Source organism: Cinclus cinclus, chromosome 22 (genome assembly GCF_963662255.1).
Source record: "Cinclus cinclus chromosome 22, bCinCin1.1, whole genome shotgun sequence".
In the NCBI taxonomy this organism is placed as follows: Eukaryota; Metazoa; Chordata; class Aves; order Passeriformes; family Cinclidae; genus Cinclus; species Cinclus cinclus.
The window spans coordinates 7,667,117-7,680,152 of record NC_085067.1 but is presented as its reverse complement, the minus strand read 5'-3'; the positions used below and the strand labels follow the sequence as shown (position 1 = coordinate 7,680,152).

The 13,036-nt window shown below is 45.6% G+C and overlaps 1 protein-coding gene across 1 annotated transcript in view; it reads left to right on the top strand.

Moving 5' to 3' along the window:
* Window positions 1-1,514: 1,514 nt before the first annotated feature.
* Window positions 1,515-13,036, top strand: part of MYBBP1A (MYB binding protein 1a) — a 55,351-nt gene continuing 43,829 nt past the window's right edge. The window contains exons 1-14 of the mRNA XM_062506958.1: window positions 1,515-1,712; window positions 1,852-1,947; window positions 3,122-3,205; window positions 3,612-3,686; window positions 4,107-4,214; window positions 5,059-5,249; window positions 5,543-5,710; window positions 5,893-6,010; window positions 8,500-8,789; window positions 9,445-9,552; window positions 10,125-10,250; window positions 10,972-11,175; window positions 11,809-11,917; window positions 12,326-12,419. Of these exons, the coding sequence (XP_062362942.1) occupies window positions 1,515-1,712; window positions 1,852-1,947; window positions 3,122-3,205; window positions 3,612-3,686; window positions 4,107-4,214; window positions 5,059-5,249; window positions 5,543-5,710; window positions 5,893-6,010; window positions 8,500-8,789; window positions 9,445-9,552; window positions 10,125-10,250; window positions 10,972-11,175; window positions 11,809-11,917; window positions 12,326-12,419 (1,969 nt within the window). The remainder of the gene's footprint in view (window positions 1,713-1,851; window positions 1,948-3,121; window positions 3,206-3,611; window positions 3,687-4,106; window positions 4,215-5,058; window positions 5,250-5,542; window positions 5,711-5,892; window positions 6,011-8,499; window positions 8,790-9,444; window positions 9,553-10,124; window positions 10,251-10,971; window positions 11,176-11,808; window positions 11,918-12,325; window positions 12,420-13,036) is intronic.

Genomic DNA, 13,036 nt, shown 5'->3' with positions numbered 1-13,036 from the left:
GAGCGTTGGACCCTCCCGCGCTGATGCGAGCCCAGCCCGCGGCTCTGGTTCCCCAAGCATCCCGCTATCGCTGCGGGCGGGGATCACAGAGATCACGGAAATGGAGCCTGCTCCAGGTGTCACAGTCATCCACAGTGATCACAGGGGTGGATCCTGCTCCGGGGTCATTCCCTGCACTCCCGCGGGTGGCACCGGTGTCTGGCAGGATAGCAGCAACACGCAGAGTTCACAGGGCTGCTGGAAGACAGTGCTGGATTTTATTGCAAGTTAGAACAACGGGCTGTACCCGACAGTTTCACGGTGTCCTTAAGAAATACCATTTGTACCAACCGGTTTGTCTCCTTTTGCCAGGCCATAATTTAATGTTTTCTTATAAAACCACACGACAGACTCTCATACGATAACCAGCTATGGCCACACCGCCGATCCCGCCTCACCCCGCAGGCTTTGCCCCAGTGTCCCGCCGGGACAGGGTCCAGCCGGGATCCAACCCTCCCTCCGGAGATGCGGACCGGGCGAGGAGCCCGTGGGACAGAGGAGGGACAGAGGAGCCCTGCGGAGGATCTGAGGGACAGGGGGGCTGTTGCAAAATGTGGAACGTTCCAAGAATAACTTGAGTTGTAATGGCCTTTAGTGTAAGATCTTTGCATACTTTCAGCAAAAAAGGAGAACTAACCCGTGGGGCAGGCAGCATCCCTTACTCAAAGACATCCTGGAACTAACGAGCATTAAGGATGTAGTAAATTCGGATGTTGGCATACGCCTGTGTATACTTTGTTAACTTAGCAAAAGACTCAAGGTCCGTGTATCCTATAGGTGATTTATGCTAATTATAATTCTAAAGACCCTGTGAAAACCCTTCCTCTCAACATATGTAGAATTTAGCTGAGGTTACGAAACTTGTAAATTACTAATCGATCCCTATAGATGGGCAGTACTTCGAAAGTCACTGACTCTGAACTTCTGAGTACAAATGATGGTGTGAAAAGTCCGGTCTTGATCCAGCCCGGGGTGTGCTGGATTTGTGGAACACCACAGAGCACCGCGGTTAGCGCAACTCTGAAATATCAATCGGTGCGTCCGTCGAGTGTGTCACGACTGGCTTGCGGCACACCGGGCAAGCAATCCGATTTTGTGGGATGAGAGGTTCAGGGAGCGGGGTGTGAAGGGCGGCCATGAGGGGAGAGGGATCTGAGGGGACAGGGGTGGGGCCAAGAGGAGCGGGAGTCGCTGAGGGGAGCGGGGCTGAGGGGAGCGGGGCTGAGGGGAGCGGGGCTGAGGGGAGCGGGGCTGGAGGGCCGAGAGGCGCTGAGGGGAGCGGGGCTGGAAGGCCGAGAGGCGCTGAGGGGAGCGGGGCTGGAAGGCCGAGAGGCGCTGAGGCGCGGCCATGAGAGGAGCGTGCCTGAGCCACCGGAGGGACTGAGGGCAGCGGCTCAGACGGCGGCCGCGCTGCCCCGGAAGAGGCGGAGCGGGCGGGCGGCCCCACGTGCGGCAGCGCTGGCGGCATGGCGGTGATGGAGGTGATGGAGGAGATGGAGGAGATGGAGCAGATAGAGCACCGGGGCGGTGGCGCGGCGGTGACCGATCCCCGCGGGGTGCTGCGGCAGGGCCGCGCCTTCCTCGACTTCTTCTGGGACATCGCTAAGCCGGAGCAGGAGGTGCGGCTGGCGGCCACTGAGAGCCTCCTGCGGCACCTGCGGGATGGCAAGAAGGTGAGGCGGGGGCCGGAGGGGCGGTGGGTGCGGGCGGGCAGTGGGTCACACGGAGCATCCCTCCGCTCCGCGGGTGCGTCTGGCGGCCGGGCCGCGCTCGGAGCAGCCCGGGCACCACCCAGCACGGTCTCTCTTGCAGGACGATGAGCTCAAGTACACCCTGAAGCGGCTGGTGGAGGGACTGGGAGCCACCCGCGAGGCCGCCCGCCCTGGCTTCAGCTTGGCCTTGGCGCAGGTCAGTGTTTCCCAGCGCTGATCAGAACCGTCGGCAGCCTCTGTCCATGCTTGGGGTATCTTTTGCTGTCTCTGCAAAGCTGGAGGGCTCCCTTCTGGCTGCTCCTGTGTGCACGTGGGAGGGAAGGCTCTCACAGTTAACCATAGTGTTTTTAAATGATGCTACTCTGCTTTAGAAACTCTTATAAAGTTATGAACTGTACCAATATCGCATTCATACTACAGAATTCAGCCCTGCTTTAAGGATCTTGTGCTTAATTTACAAAATTTGACCAAGGTTTCAATTATTCTGTATTTAGTACTATTACTGCTTCTTAAAACTGTCTTGCTCTTGGTCTGGGTCGGTTGATGTGGGATATCTGAAAAGGTAACCCTTTAACAAACACTTCAGAGTTGTTTTCCTCCCCACTGGTTGAGTGTGTAACATAGAAAAGACTTCCAGCAGGTGATATCACCAATGGTGTGTGTGACCTCATCTCACCCGAGAATCTGAGAAAGCAGAAGAGCCTGTGTGTTTCCTGCTTTGATCAGGGCATTGCCCACGATGAAAAGTTATGGGATCGGGCAGTTTCAGCAAAATGTTCTCATTATTATTCTGTCATGTACAGAATATCACCAGGTATATTTGTGTTTGCATTAAATCCTATAATGGTTTGGGATCTTAAAAATAATCTTGTTCCACCCCCTGCCATGGGCAGGGTCACCTTCCTCTAGGCCAGGTTGCTCCAAGTCCCATCCAGCCTGGCCTTGAATATTTCCAGGGATGGGGCAGACACAGGTGCTGCTTCTCTGAGAAACCTGTGCCAGGGCCTCACCATCCTCACAGGGAATTATTTCTTCCTAATATTTAACCTAAATTGACTTTCTGTCAATGGGAAGTCATTCCTCCTTGTCCTGGCATTCTGGGATGCCAGAGTCCTTCTGCAGCTCTCTTGGAGCTTCTTGAGGCACTGGAAGAAGTTCTAAGTAATCTTCCTGGAGCCTTCTCCAAGCTGTACAATCCCAGCTCTCATAGCCTACTTCCTTGTCTGTACATCTTTACTGCTCTGGTTGTCTTTTTTCTGGCCTGATAAAGCAGCACATCTGCTGCTGTGCTGAACAACTGTTTTAGCTTAACCCAATACAGTGTTGTGAAATGGAAGAACTGCAAACAGCTATTCCATCTCTCTCCTCAGGTTTTGCAGGCTTTTGAGGAAGTTCCACTGTGCAGCATTTTGGAACAGATAAAAGAAAAACACAATCTGGAAAAAGTGAAAAAAGTAAGTCAGCTCATGGTGATATTTGCCAACTGCTACTTTAAATAAATTGTTCTCTATTCTTTGAAGTTGTGGTGTATAGTGTAGTTTTGGGGTTCTTGTTAAAACAAGTGATTATAATGAAATAACAAATATTTCTAAAAATTGGAGGTTGATGATATTGTCACCTGGCCCTGTTGGCCCTGTTATAGGTAAGATTTGTCAGTGTGATGAAGAGGTACTTTAGGACAGTTCTTAAACATTGTGCAGGGGGTTGCTTTTCAGTATGTTCTCTTCCCTCAATGGGGTGTTTAAAGCTGGATCTTCCTGCCATCTTGTTCCACTGATCACATAGCTGCATGTGAAATCTAGCCTCTCAGGATAGTAACTAGATTTTAAAATCTATTTTATTTTCTTTTTTTCCTTTCAGAAACTTGTGAGAAATGCTGCTTTTGGGAACTTTTTTGGAGTTATGGCTCTGTTCCAGTCTGGGAGGCTTGTGAAGGTAGTACTGCTGTCAGGTGTGTCAGTTCTGGTTCTGGGGCTTCTGATGCAGAAAGAGGATTGACAAAGACTGGTCACTGGGTAGTCGATGCAGTGGCACTTGAAGCATCAACTTCAGTTCATTTCTGTCATCCATGGACTCTTTCTACCTTTTTAATGTGTGTTCCTGAGTAGAACGTAGGGACTGTGTCAAATGCTACAGGAGATTCCTGTCTCTCCTGGAAGGAGTATGTTGTATGGGTATGTTGTCATACCCAGCTGAAAAACATGATTTTGGAAAAAGCTGAGTGGCCTATCAAGAAACAATTGTGTGTTTTTTATTACAAGTAGGCATAAGTATCTAAAGAGTGGATTATTACTTGGGCCTTCAGCTTAATATCTGATCTATGTCCTCTGGTTTTGGTTTATTTTTTCTTTCTAGGACCGGAAAGCTCTGCTGGAGAGCATCCAGCTTCTCCAGCAGCTGACAAATTACCAAACACACCTCAGAGATCTCCCACGCAAAACTCTAATTGACATCACCTCTGAGGTACAGGCACAGCTGTGGGGTGGAGTTGGTGGGGTTGGAGAAGGAGAGGGCTTGGCTTTGGGGTCAGATTTTCCTTTAATTTGTTCATAGCTGGAAGTTACAGGGGCTGTGGAAGAGTGAGTGTAAACTGGGAGCTGTCCCTGTGTTGTCTGTGGGCAGATGCTTGTGTTCTGGGAAGGGTACTCTGGTTTAGCTTGGTTTGACTTCATCGTGAACAATCCCACAACCTGTTGTTTGCCATTTCCCTTGCTTGGAGTATGTGTTAGAGCATCTGCTCTTTTGAATAGATGTATGCTGAAAGCTCTGAACAGCAAACCACCTTTTTTATGTACCAAGCCTGGGTCTAAGGTTGAATTTTGGGCTGTTGGGAATGAAATGATGTAGGGACAAGGAGTAAAGAGCTGTGAGTATGTAGTTAAAGAAAATAGTTTATTTCCTTTTTTTTTTTTAAGTGGATATAATTTGTAGACATCAAGACTAGCAGTGTTAAATAAAAATAGAGGGTTTCCCTGTGCCTAGGTTGCCCTGCTGTACAGGCAAAGCAGTCAGACAGCAAGAGAACAATTGCAACTGGAGTCAGTTGACCAGAACTGCTGTCTGATGACAGCATACTGTCCTACTCCCCATGGTTAATCACCTGGGACTGTCTGGCAGTTATGGACACATCCATTATTTATTTTTTGTTGTGTCAGATAAAGACTATTTCTAGAATTTCCAGAACACTGCAAGCTTTTAGTAAAATGTCTTCCAATGCAGATACTTTAATGTACTTACTTGACTGCAAGTTTGTAAAATGCCTTCAGATATTTCTTACGTGCTCTCACCCTCATTCCTGTCCATTCAGGTACCTGAAACTGTGTTTGAGGAGGTCCTGTTTGACATCTTGCAAGGTGACCTGTGTTCAGCCTTCACATCTCCAGAGAACCTGCACCTTTTGCTTGTGGGTATGCAGAAATTCCCTGGTGTTCTGAAACCTAAAAAGCTGAAGAAGCTGTTTGGCTCACCTACTGTTGTAAATAAAGAAAATATTTCCAGGTAAGTTCTCAAATAAGGAGGTTTAAATGAACATTATTTTCCTCTTGGCTAGCTAGCAGTGAGAGAAATGAGGCTGTGGTTCTGATTCCTGCTTGTATTTGCCACTCCAGGTGCTGGTAAGGGTTAGGTGTTGATTGTTATGCAGGTTCCCAAGTTATGGTTGTGTCATTTCTCCCAGGAGGCACAGCCTTTAATTCTTGGGAAGTGTTCTATGTCTTTCAGCTGGGTGAATTTGGCCTTCAGCAATTCCCTTTCAGGTCAGATCTCTCACATGATTTTATTTCTTCTTCCAGGCTTGTAGAGCTGCTGAAAAGCGCTGCCAAATCTGAGAAGGAAGACAAGAAATTGCCCAGTGTAGCATTTGATTTGCTACAAGTTGCACTGAAGGAAGGTGCCTTTGAACTGTTCTGGAATGAAGTTGTGGAGAGTGGGCTATTGAAGGAGAAATCAGGACCTGTGAGGTTTGTTTTAACTTACACTGTTGTTTCCCGTGTCATCCTCCTGTTTGTTGGCCCACAGGTTTTAACTTCTGTCCCCCTGCATGCTCCTGTAGCCTGCCCCAGCACTTCCTCTCTATCTTACCCCTGTGTGTGGATTCAGTGCTGTACTTTAGCCTGAGGGAATGTTCTTTGTTCCCACTCAGTTACATGTGCTACCGGTTGCTGGGCAGTGCTCTCCCCTTGCTGTCCGTGGAGCAGCTGCAGGTGGTTCTCAAAGGGAAGGTGATGCTGCACTATGGAGAACACGTGGTAGCCACTCAGGTAGGTCTTTGAACAAGCTAAAAGCCATTCTTGAGCACGAGTTGTCTCTGCCCTACTTCTAGTTTCAAATCATCTTGTATAAAAAAAGACCTACCTGCAATTTTAGACCTTGAGCTCTTACTAAAAGCAAGGTTATTGTATGACCACTGATTGCAGTAGACTGAGTATAGTCTGTGTTTGATTGTCATTGCCTATTTTAAGGGTATGGAAACTGTTCAGCACTGTCCCACCTGCTTTCATTGCTGCTGCCAGGAAAGCTCTAATGATGGGGGAAGCAGAAGAAGGGCAGCCCTCAGCAAATTGACAGTGTCATGTGTTGTCCTTTAACAGTCCCTTTGCTTTTGTGTGTCCAGAAGCTCCTTTTTGTTTATTATTGTTCTGGGTGTTGCATGAACATTAGAAGGCAAAGACACAAAGGGACAACTCGTGCTTTTGTTTGTTAGTGCTTGTTTCAATAAGCACATCTGAGGTTTAAGCACAAAATTTATTTGGAATTGGATTTTGGAGCTCCTCTTAGTCTTTCCCTACTGGGAAGCCAGCAAACAACACAATTCTGCAATAATCAGAGGAAAAGGGGTATACTGGTAAAAATGGCTTTTACTTGGCTTTTTGTGGTAACACAATCCCCAACCTCTTCACATGCACCCAAAATTAGTTGCTGGGAGACACAGATCTGTCATCTTTTGGTTCTGTTATCAGAGCAGCTGTAGGTGTGTGGGTTTGCTCTGCAAGTACTGCATACTATGCTGCCTCCCTAAATGGACCAGCTTTCTCCAGGATTTATCCACTGACTTAGTAGTTTTCCTATTTCTTTCTTTAAGTGCTTGTTGCACAGTAAATTAGTCTGTGTTCTTCCATGTGCATCAAAATTATTTTTATTTGGCTCTTGTCTGAAATGTACAAATCCTCTGAAGACAATGAGACTAAATGGCAGAAGCTCCTAATAGTGGTGATGATGAGAGAGTAGAATAGATCTTAGTTTAAATTTGAGTTTGGTTTTGGGGTTTGTTTTGTTTTGTTTCTTGACATAGGTTGGTTGTTTGGAGAAGTAAATGCTGTTACCTTGTACTTCCTGATGGGATTCTGGTGATTATTGGAGATGGAAGCTGCAGTCTGGTTTTTACTGGCAGTTATCCTCCTGATTCCACTTTTTTTTTTTTTTTATCAACAAGGGAGCAAATAAACCTGGTTTGCTGTTCTTGAGAGGTGCTTGATGAACTCCTTGTTGTGAGCTATTAGCCTGTTTACAGTGTCTTTCCTGGAATTTTTTTCCCAGTTTTCATATTTGTGCACAAGTATTGAGTTCTCCAACAGTGGAAGCAGGAGCTTGCTAAGTTGTGTTTTCTTTGAGATTTTTTTCAGGGGTATTTATGTTTTAATTGGATGGATTTGTAGTTAATTACAAATTTGTAGTCTCTTTATTTAAAAGACTGATATTCCCTAGACTTTCGCTTCTGTTTCTGCTCTTGCCAGGTCACTGTATTGAATGTGACAGTAGACCATACAAATTGCTTTATTAATTTAAAAGAAGGTTTGTTGGACTTTTGGAATGAGATCACCTCTTCAAGATTTCTCCAGTTAAGCGTGTATTTTTTTTCTAGGACAAGTTGAGTGGGATTGAACACAGTGGGCTGTTAAAAACCATAAGGGAATGGGATGCATGGTGGAGTGGGACATGTCCTGGTGGTCTCTATGCTGCTGGACAGTGTCCAAGGCCAGCAACCTGCCAGCTGTATACCCTGTGGGCAGTGGCAGGACCGAAGATAAAACTCAGCACAGAGCAGCCACACCTCAGGATATGAGTTTTAGCTTGAACAAATCAACTCCCTCACCTTTCAGAATGCCTCAATGCTTCTCAGACACCAGGGAGAGGAGGTGGCATTTATTCTAAGCCACTTAGGTCAGTGGACTCCAGGGCTGCTAGATGAGACTGGAATTGATGGTGGGGAATTTCCAAATCTAGGGAGACTCTAAGGTAGATGATGTGAGAAACATCATGGAACTTCCACCCAAAATAAAGGGTTGATCAGCCTGGGAGCTTAGTTTTACTGGCCAGCATGTGGGCCATCCTGCTGAAGCCTCACTGTTCTGGAAGGTGTAAATTCCAGGGTTCATGTTGGTATGTGGCAAGATTCTGTGGTTGCTTACAGTGGCTGCTGCTGTGAGAGGAAGACCATGAGGTGAAATCAACTGTAAGCTTTAGGAGAAATATTCAGGCACTTGACTTTAATTTACTTACTGCAGCCAAATCCTTTCATGTGGTTTACACTGCAAGTGTTCAAGGCCTGGTTGGATGGGCTTGGAGGAATCTGATCTATTGGAAGTTGTCCCTTCAGGCCCACGGCAGGGGCTTGGGAATGAGATGAGCTTTGAGGTCCCTTCTAACCCAGGCTGTTATATGACTATGACTCAATATATGATTTATATTTACAGAGCCATTCAGACTGAGTGTGAAGTTCCTGACCTGCTTCTTTGACTGTGTTTTTCAGTTTCCACAGGGATTTAAGTTTGCTGCAGAAATGGAGGGATATATAGATACATTTCTGAGTGGCTGCGATGACCCAGAGAGGCAGCTGGCTGTGATGATGGGCTTCTCTACCCTTACCAATCAAGGGAGGCCAGTGTTATTGAGTGCTTCCAAGGTAGTCAGACACCTGCAGGCAGTGGCCTTGAAAAAATACATCTCCTGGCTCAAAGACATGTTCCTCAGGCCAGACTTGGACTGTTGCTTAGACTTCTCACGGAACCGGCAGAAACAGAACCGGGAAAATGCAGACACGTGAGTACATGGGTATTGCACCTTCCTCTCGACATTTGCTGGTTCCCTTGCCATGAGTTGATAATTGTTTATTTCCTCTGTCTCAGAAAGTTTAGCCCCAGCATCTGACTCCTTTGCTGGGATAAAATTTAGTTCTGCAAATTCTGCCAAGTGTATTGAGAACCAGCCAGCCTGGCCAACACAGACTGGATCACCAAAAGAGCCTTTTCTCTTCTTTTCCTAGCCCTGACAATTGCTTTGGAGAATATGTCCTGTGGTTTCCTCTTTCACTACAGCTACTGAGCTACACTCAGGTCTTTGTAGGAATTGTGCCTCTCTTTTATCTGCTGGCATTCAGGCCAGGTTATGTGTACCTGGTACCTACAAACCTCACTGTACTGACTGCTGCTGTTCTTGAAGTGCTTTTTGCTCATCTGCAGACTCTATGTGGGGGGGGGGGGGGTAAATACATTGCCTTTTGCATAGTAAAAAGCAAACTTGAGAAGATTGTATCTCTTCTTTTGTACCTATTACTTTGTTGCTACATAACTTTGCCAATTTTAGTGTGAAGCCTCTAAATATCTGAAAGTCACCTCTTGATACAGTGGGTTGTGCAGTGTGTATTCATGCTGGGTTAGTGTTCAAACTGCTGACTGTGCCCACTTCTCATTCAAAGAGCGCAACAGAAGACTGCTCAATTGAGAAGATGGATGATGCACCGACTGGTTAACATCACTGAAAGTGCAGCAAGAAAAGAAGAGAGCCTTGTGATGGACATTGCCAGGTGAGACTGATTTAAAGGAATAATTGGGATAATTCTGTGTAGCTCAACAGCAGTATTCCAAATAAGCTGTCCCCATGATACTAGGCAAATCCAGTAATGGAAATGCTCCATAATAAATGATTTAGGAGACTAGGTTTTGTTTTCAAAATACCTTCTGCGTAATTGGACTAACGTGTCATAAGTAGTTGGCACTTAAAATCACATTATTCTATTTATTTTCGATAAATTTTCCATTCCTGCTTGCCTAAACTGCTTGAAGATATTATTTTTATCATCAGGTCTTAATAAATATTTATCTGTCACTTAAAGTGTCTTGGAGGGTGTCACCCACATCTGATGGCCTTGGTATTGTGTTTTGTGGTCTTAAGTGTTGGTGCTTCTTATGAAGTCCTGAGCATCTTGTTCTCTTCTTTATCCTGTATCTCAAGAATACAGTCTCATTGTAAACTGGCTTTTTTCAGTGCTTGGACTTCCTTGAATTTGGAGCTGTTTGGTTTGCACACAATGGGCTGATTTTGCTTTGTTAGGACCAATCTGCGTTTTAATTTTGTTCCTGTTTCTATCTATTCTAGGTTTTGCTTCTTCCATGCTTTCTTTGTTGCTAAGAAGAAGAATTCCCAGATAGCTGAGGCTAATGTCCTTCCATCAGAGCCCCTAAATGAACGGGATCATACAGAGACAGAAAACTACTTTTTTGGGTGAGGATTTGATTGCATGCTTTAAGCTTGGAAATTTATCTTTTTTTTTCCCCTGAGGATAAGATCAGCTTGTGAATAGCAGGGCAAGAAGTTTGGAACGGTAGGCTGTATTTGGAGCATTTCTTTGACTCCAGCACCAGGAAATGGCTTTTTTTAAGGTGATGGATTTTTCAAATATCTGTGTATTGTCCATAGCAAATCTGATGAGTATATGTGAGATGATATGGCAGGTTTGGACATGAGCTCATACTGGTTTTTCCCATAATATTTCCATTGCCTCTGTTGCAAGCTGGAAGGGGAAGGACCCAAGAGGGAGGTGCTGGGGTTGTGCTGGTGACTGTCCACTCTGTGTGCCAGGTGCTGGTGAGTCCACAGCCCTCCCTGTATTAAGGAGGATAGAGTTGGTAATGGATGTTTTTAGATGATTGCCAAACCTCAGTAGAAGGAAAGCAGAGGACATGGTGGGGGACAGAGTGGGAAACAACTGTGATTATTAGTGTCCTTGAGAGCACCAGATGGCTTAGGGCCATGAAGATGATGAGCTCTACACTGCTGTCTTGGCTACATATGTGGGTTGAAAATTGGGCACTGTCAGTCTGGGCTGCAGTGAGTGACCAGAGCTCTGGGATGAGAGTGCTTTGCTGGTGGCTATGAATTTGGAAAGTGGGAGCAGACCATTTGGTTCCTCTGACAGTAACATGGTGGCTGTCTGTCTTTGCAGGTTACTTCAGACATTAAACACTCTGCCTGTTTTGGGGGATACAGCAGAGGCTGCAGCCTTGAGAGAGAAGCATGTCCATGGTGTGACTGCAGATGGGAAGCTGTGGATCTTTCTCCTCGTTGAGTATGCCAACAAACTGCTCTCCAGTGAGCATGTCAAAGCTGTGAAACCTTTTACCAAGGAACAGAGGGATATCTGGGAGAGGTGAGGCATTTGGGAAGCTGGGTGCTGGGTTGGTGAAGTGAGAAAGGTAGGAAAGCCCTGGTCTTGGTTTCTCTTTAGGGCAGTAAAAGAGATGTATTCTCTTTGCCTCCTGCTGTTCTGTAACACAGCCATTTCACTTGCAGTGGCAGTTCCTTTTTTTCCCTTTGAGTATCCTGCACCCATGGCTGGGTTTCAGAGTGCCTTTCTGTTTCTTTCCACCCCATTCCTTTCTTCCTCTTCCTTCTATGTATTTACTAAGTGTTAACTATGATAGCCATGTCTTTTCTATTTTTGCTCATAGTCCTTCTCCAAAATAATTGTAACAGTTGGCTCATCTTTTCTCCTAATAATGCCTGTACAAACTTCTCAATGACTCTTTTCTGAGTTTGATTCCCCATAAAGGTCTAGCTTTGACTGTGGTATTAGGAATGTAGTCTGTTCACAAGTGTAGTTTTTTTATAACCCACATCCAGTAAGATACTGTGTTAAGATTGTGTACTGAAAGAATACCCAATGCAAATAAATGCTAAGCATACAAAGCAGTACTATAGTTTTGGTCATGTTTTTACTCTGGTCATATGAGATGATTTGCTGTTGTAATTGTGAAAAACTCAGAGAGGTTTCTTTCTTCAGAACACTTCAGTCCGTGAAGGATCTGCAGAAGAAGGAAAACAAATCACACAATGCCAAAGTTGGTGCATTCCAGCAACTTCTGCTTTCAATGGCCATTCATCTTTTCAAGGTAAGATGTCTGATGAATGTTTCTCTAGTATAGAATAGGCTGATAGCTGGGCTTTCTGAACACCAAAATGGGGAGGAAGTTTCTCTGTGTTCAGAGATCCAGCCTTACAGAACCTCTTGCTTTTGAAAATGGGCAACTGGCAGCTAATAAACTGTGATTCTTACACTGCCTGTAGACGTGTAGTGGGCAAAGCTTGGCCTGAGCATTAGTTCTGCCCTTGATTTGCTGCTGACTGGAGTGATTTTTACTAAATTTAATGTGTTTTTTTTCTGCAAAAGAGTTGTAGTAGTTGATTGTAATATATGTGCCTGTTTAGAGTGGTCCTTAGATTTGGAGCTATTCCCTCTGTTGGTGGTGGTGCTGGTAGGGAGTTCTGAGCCTGCTTGCTGTCTGCTTTTGATCAAACAGAATCAGTCTGAAACAGTGGATGTTCTGAGCGACCTTCTGAACTGCACAGAGAGGGCATTCAGCAAAGAAGCCAAGAAGAAGAAGAAGAAGACTGGTGAGTCCTTCCTACACAAAGAAAGGGACTGGGATTGTTAGTGGTCTGTCAAAGACAGATGGCAGTTCTGCATTATTGACACACTCTGCTTTGGTTCTAGCTTGATGCACTTACTCCCAGGGGAATCCCTTCTTCATTCTCTTTCTGTGCCCTTCTAAGTGTTCTGCTCCAGCTCTCTGTCTGCACTGTCAGTGAGTTATGTTCCTGTGTGCCATGGAAAGGAGAACTGAGATCCCTAGCTGCCCTTGTTTGGGTGAGCACTCCAAGGGAGTTCCTTTTCCTTGAGTCATTGTTCTTTGTGGGACAGTGGCTGGTGATGGACTGGTGGTGTCTGCCTGGAAAAGCTATGGGCTTGAACACCCAGCAGGCATGAAACATGTTTTCTTCTTAGCTTGAGTTCTGAGCATATGAAACATGTCCTCTGTGTATACACAGCGTGGTTGGAGATGGAGGCTGATCCTTGTTTAGGGCCTGTGGACCCTCTAGGTTGGGACTTGACCAGGAAAAAACTTGGCTCAGTCTTTTGATTTCCTCTCCAGCTGTGGTCTTGTTCTCCTAAAATCTGTGTAAATCAATTTGAGGGCACTGTGAAAATAAAAGCTGTAATTCTTTGGTGG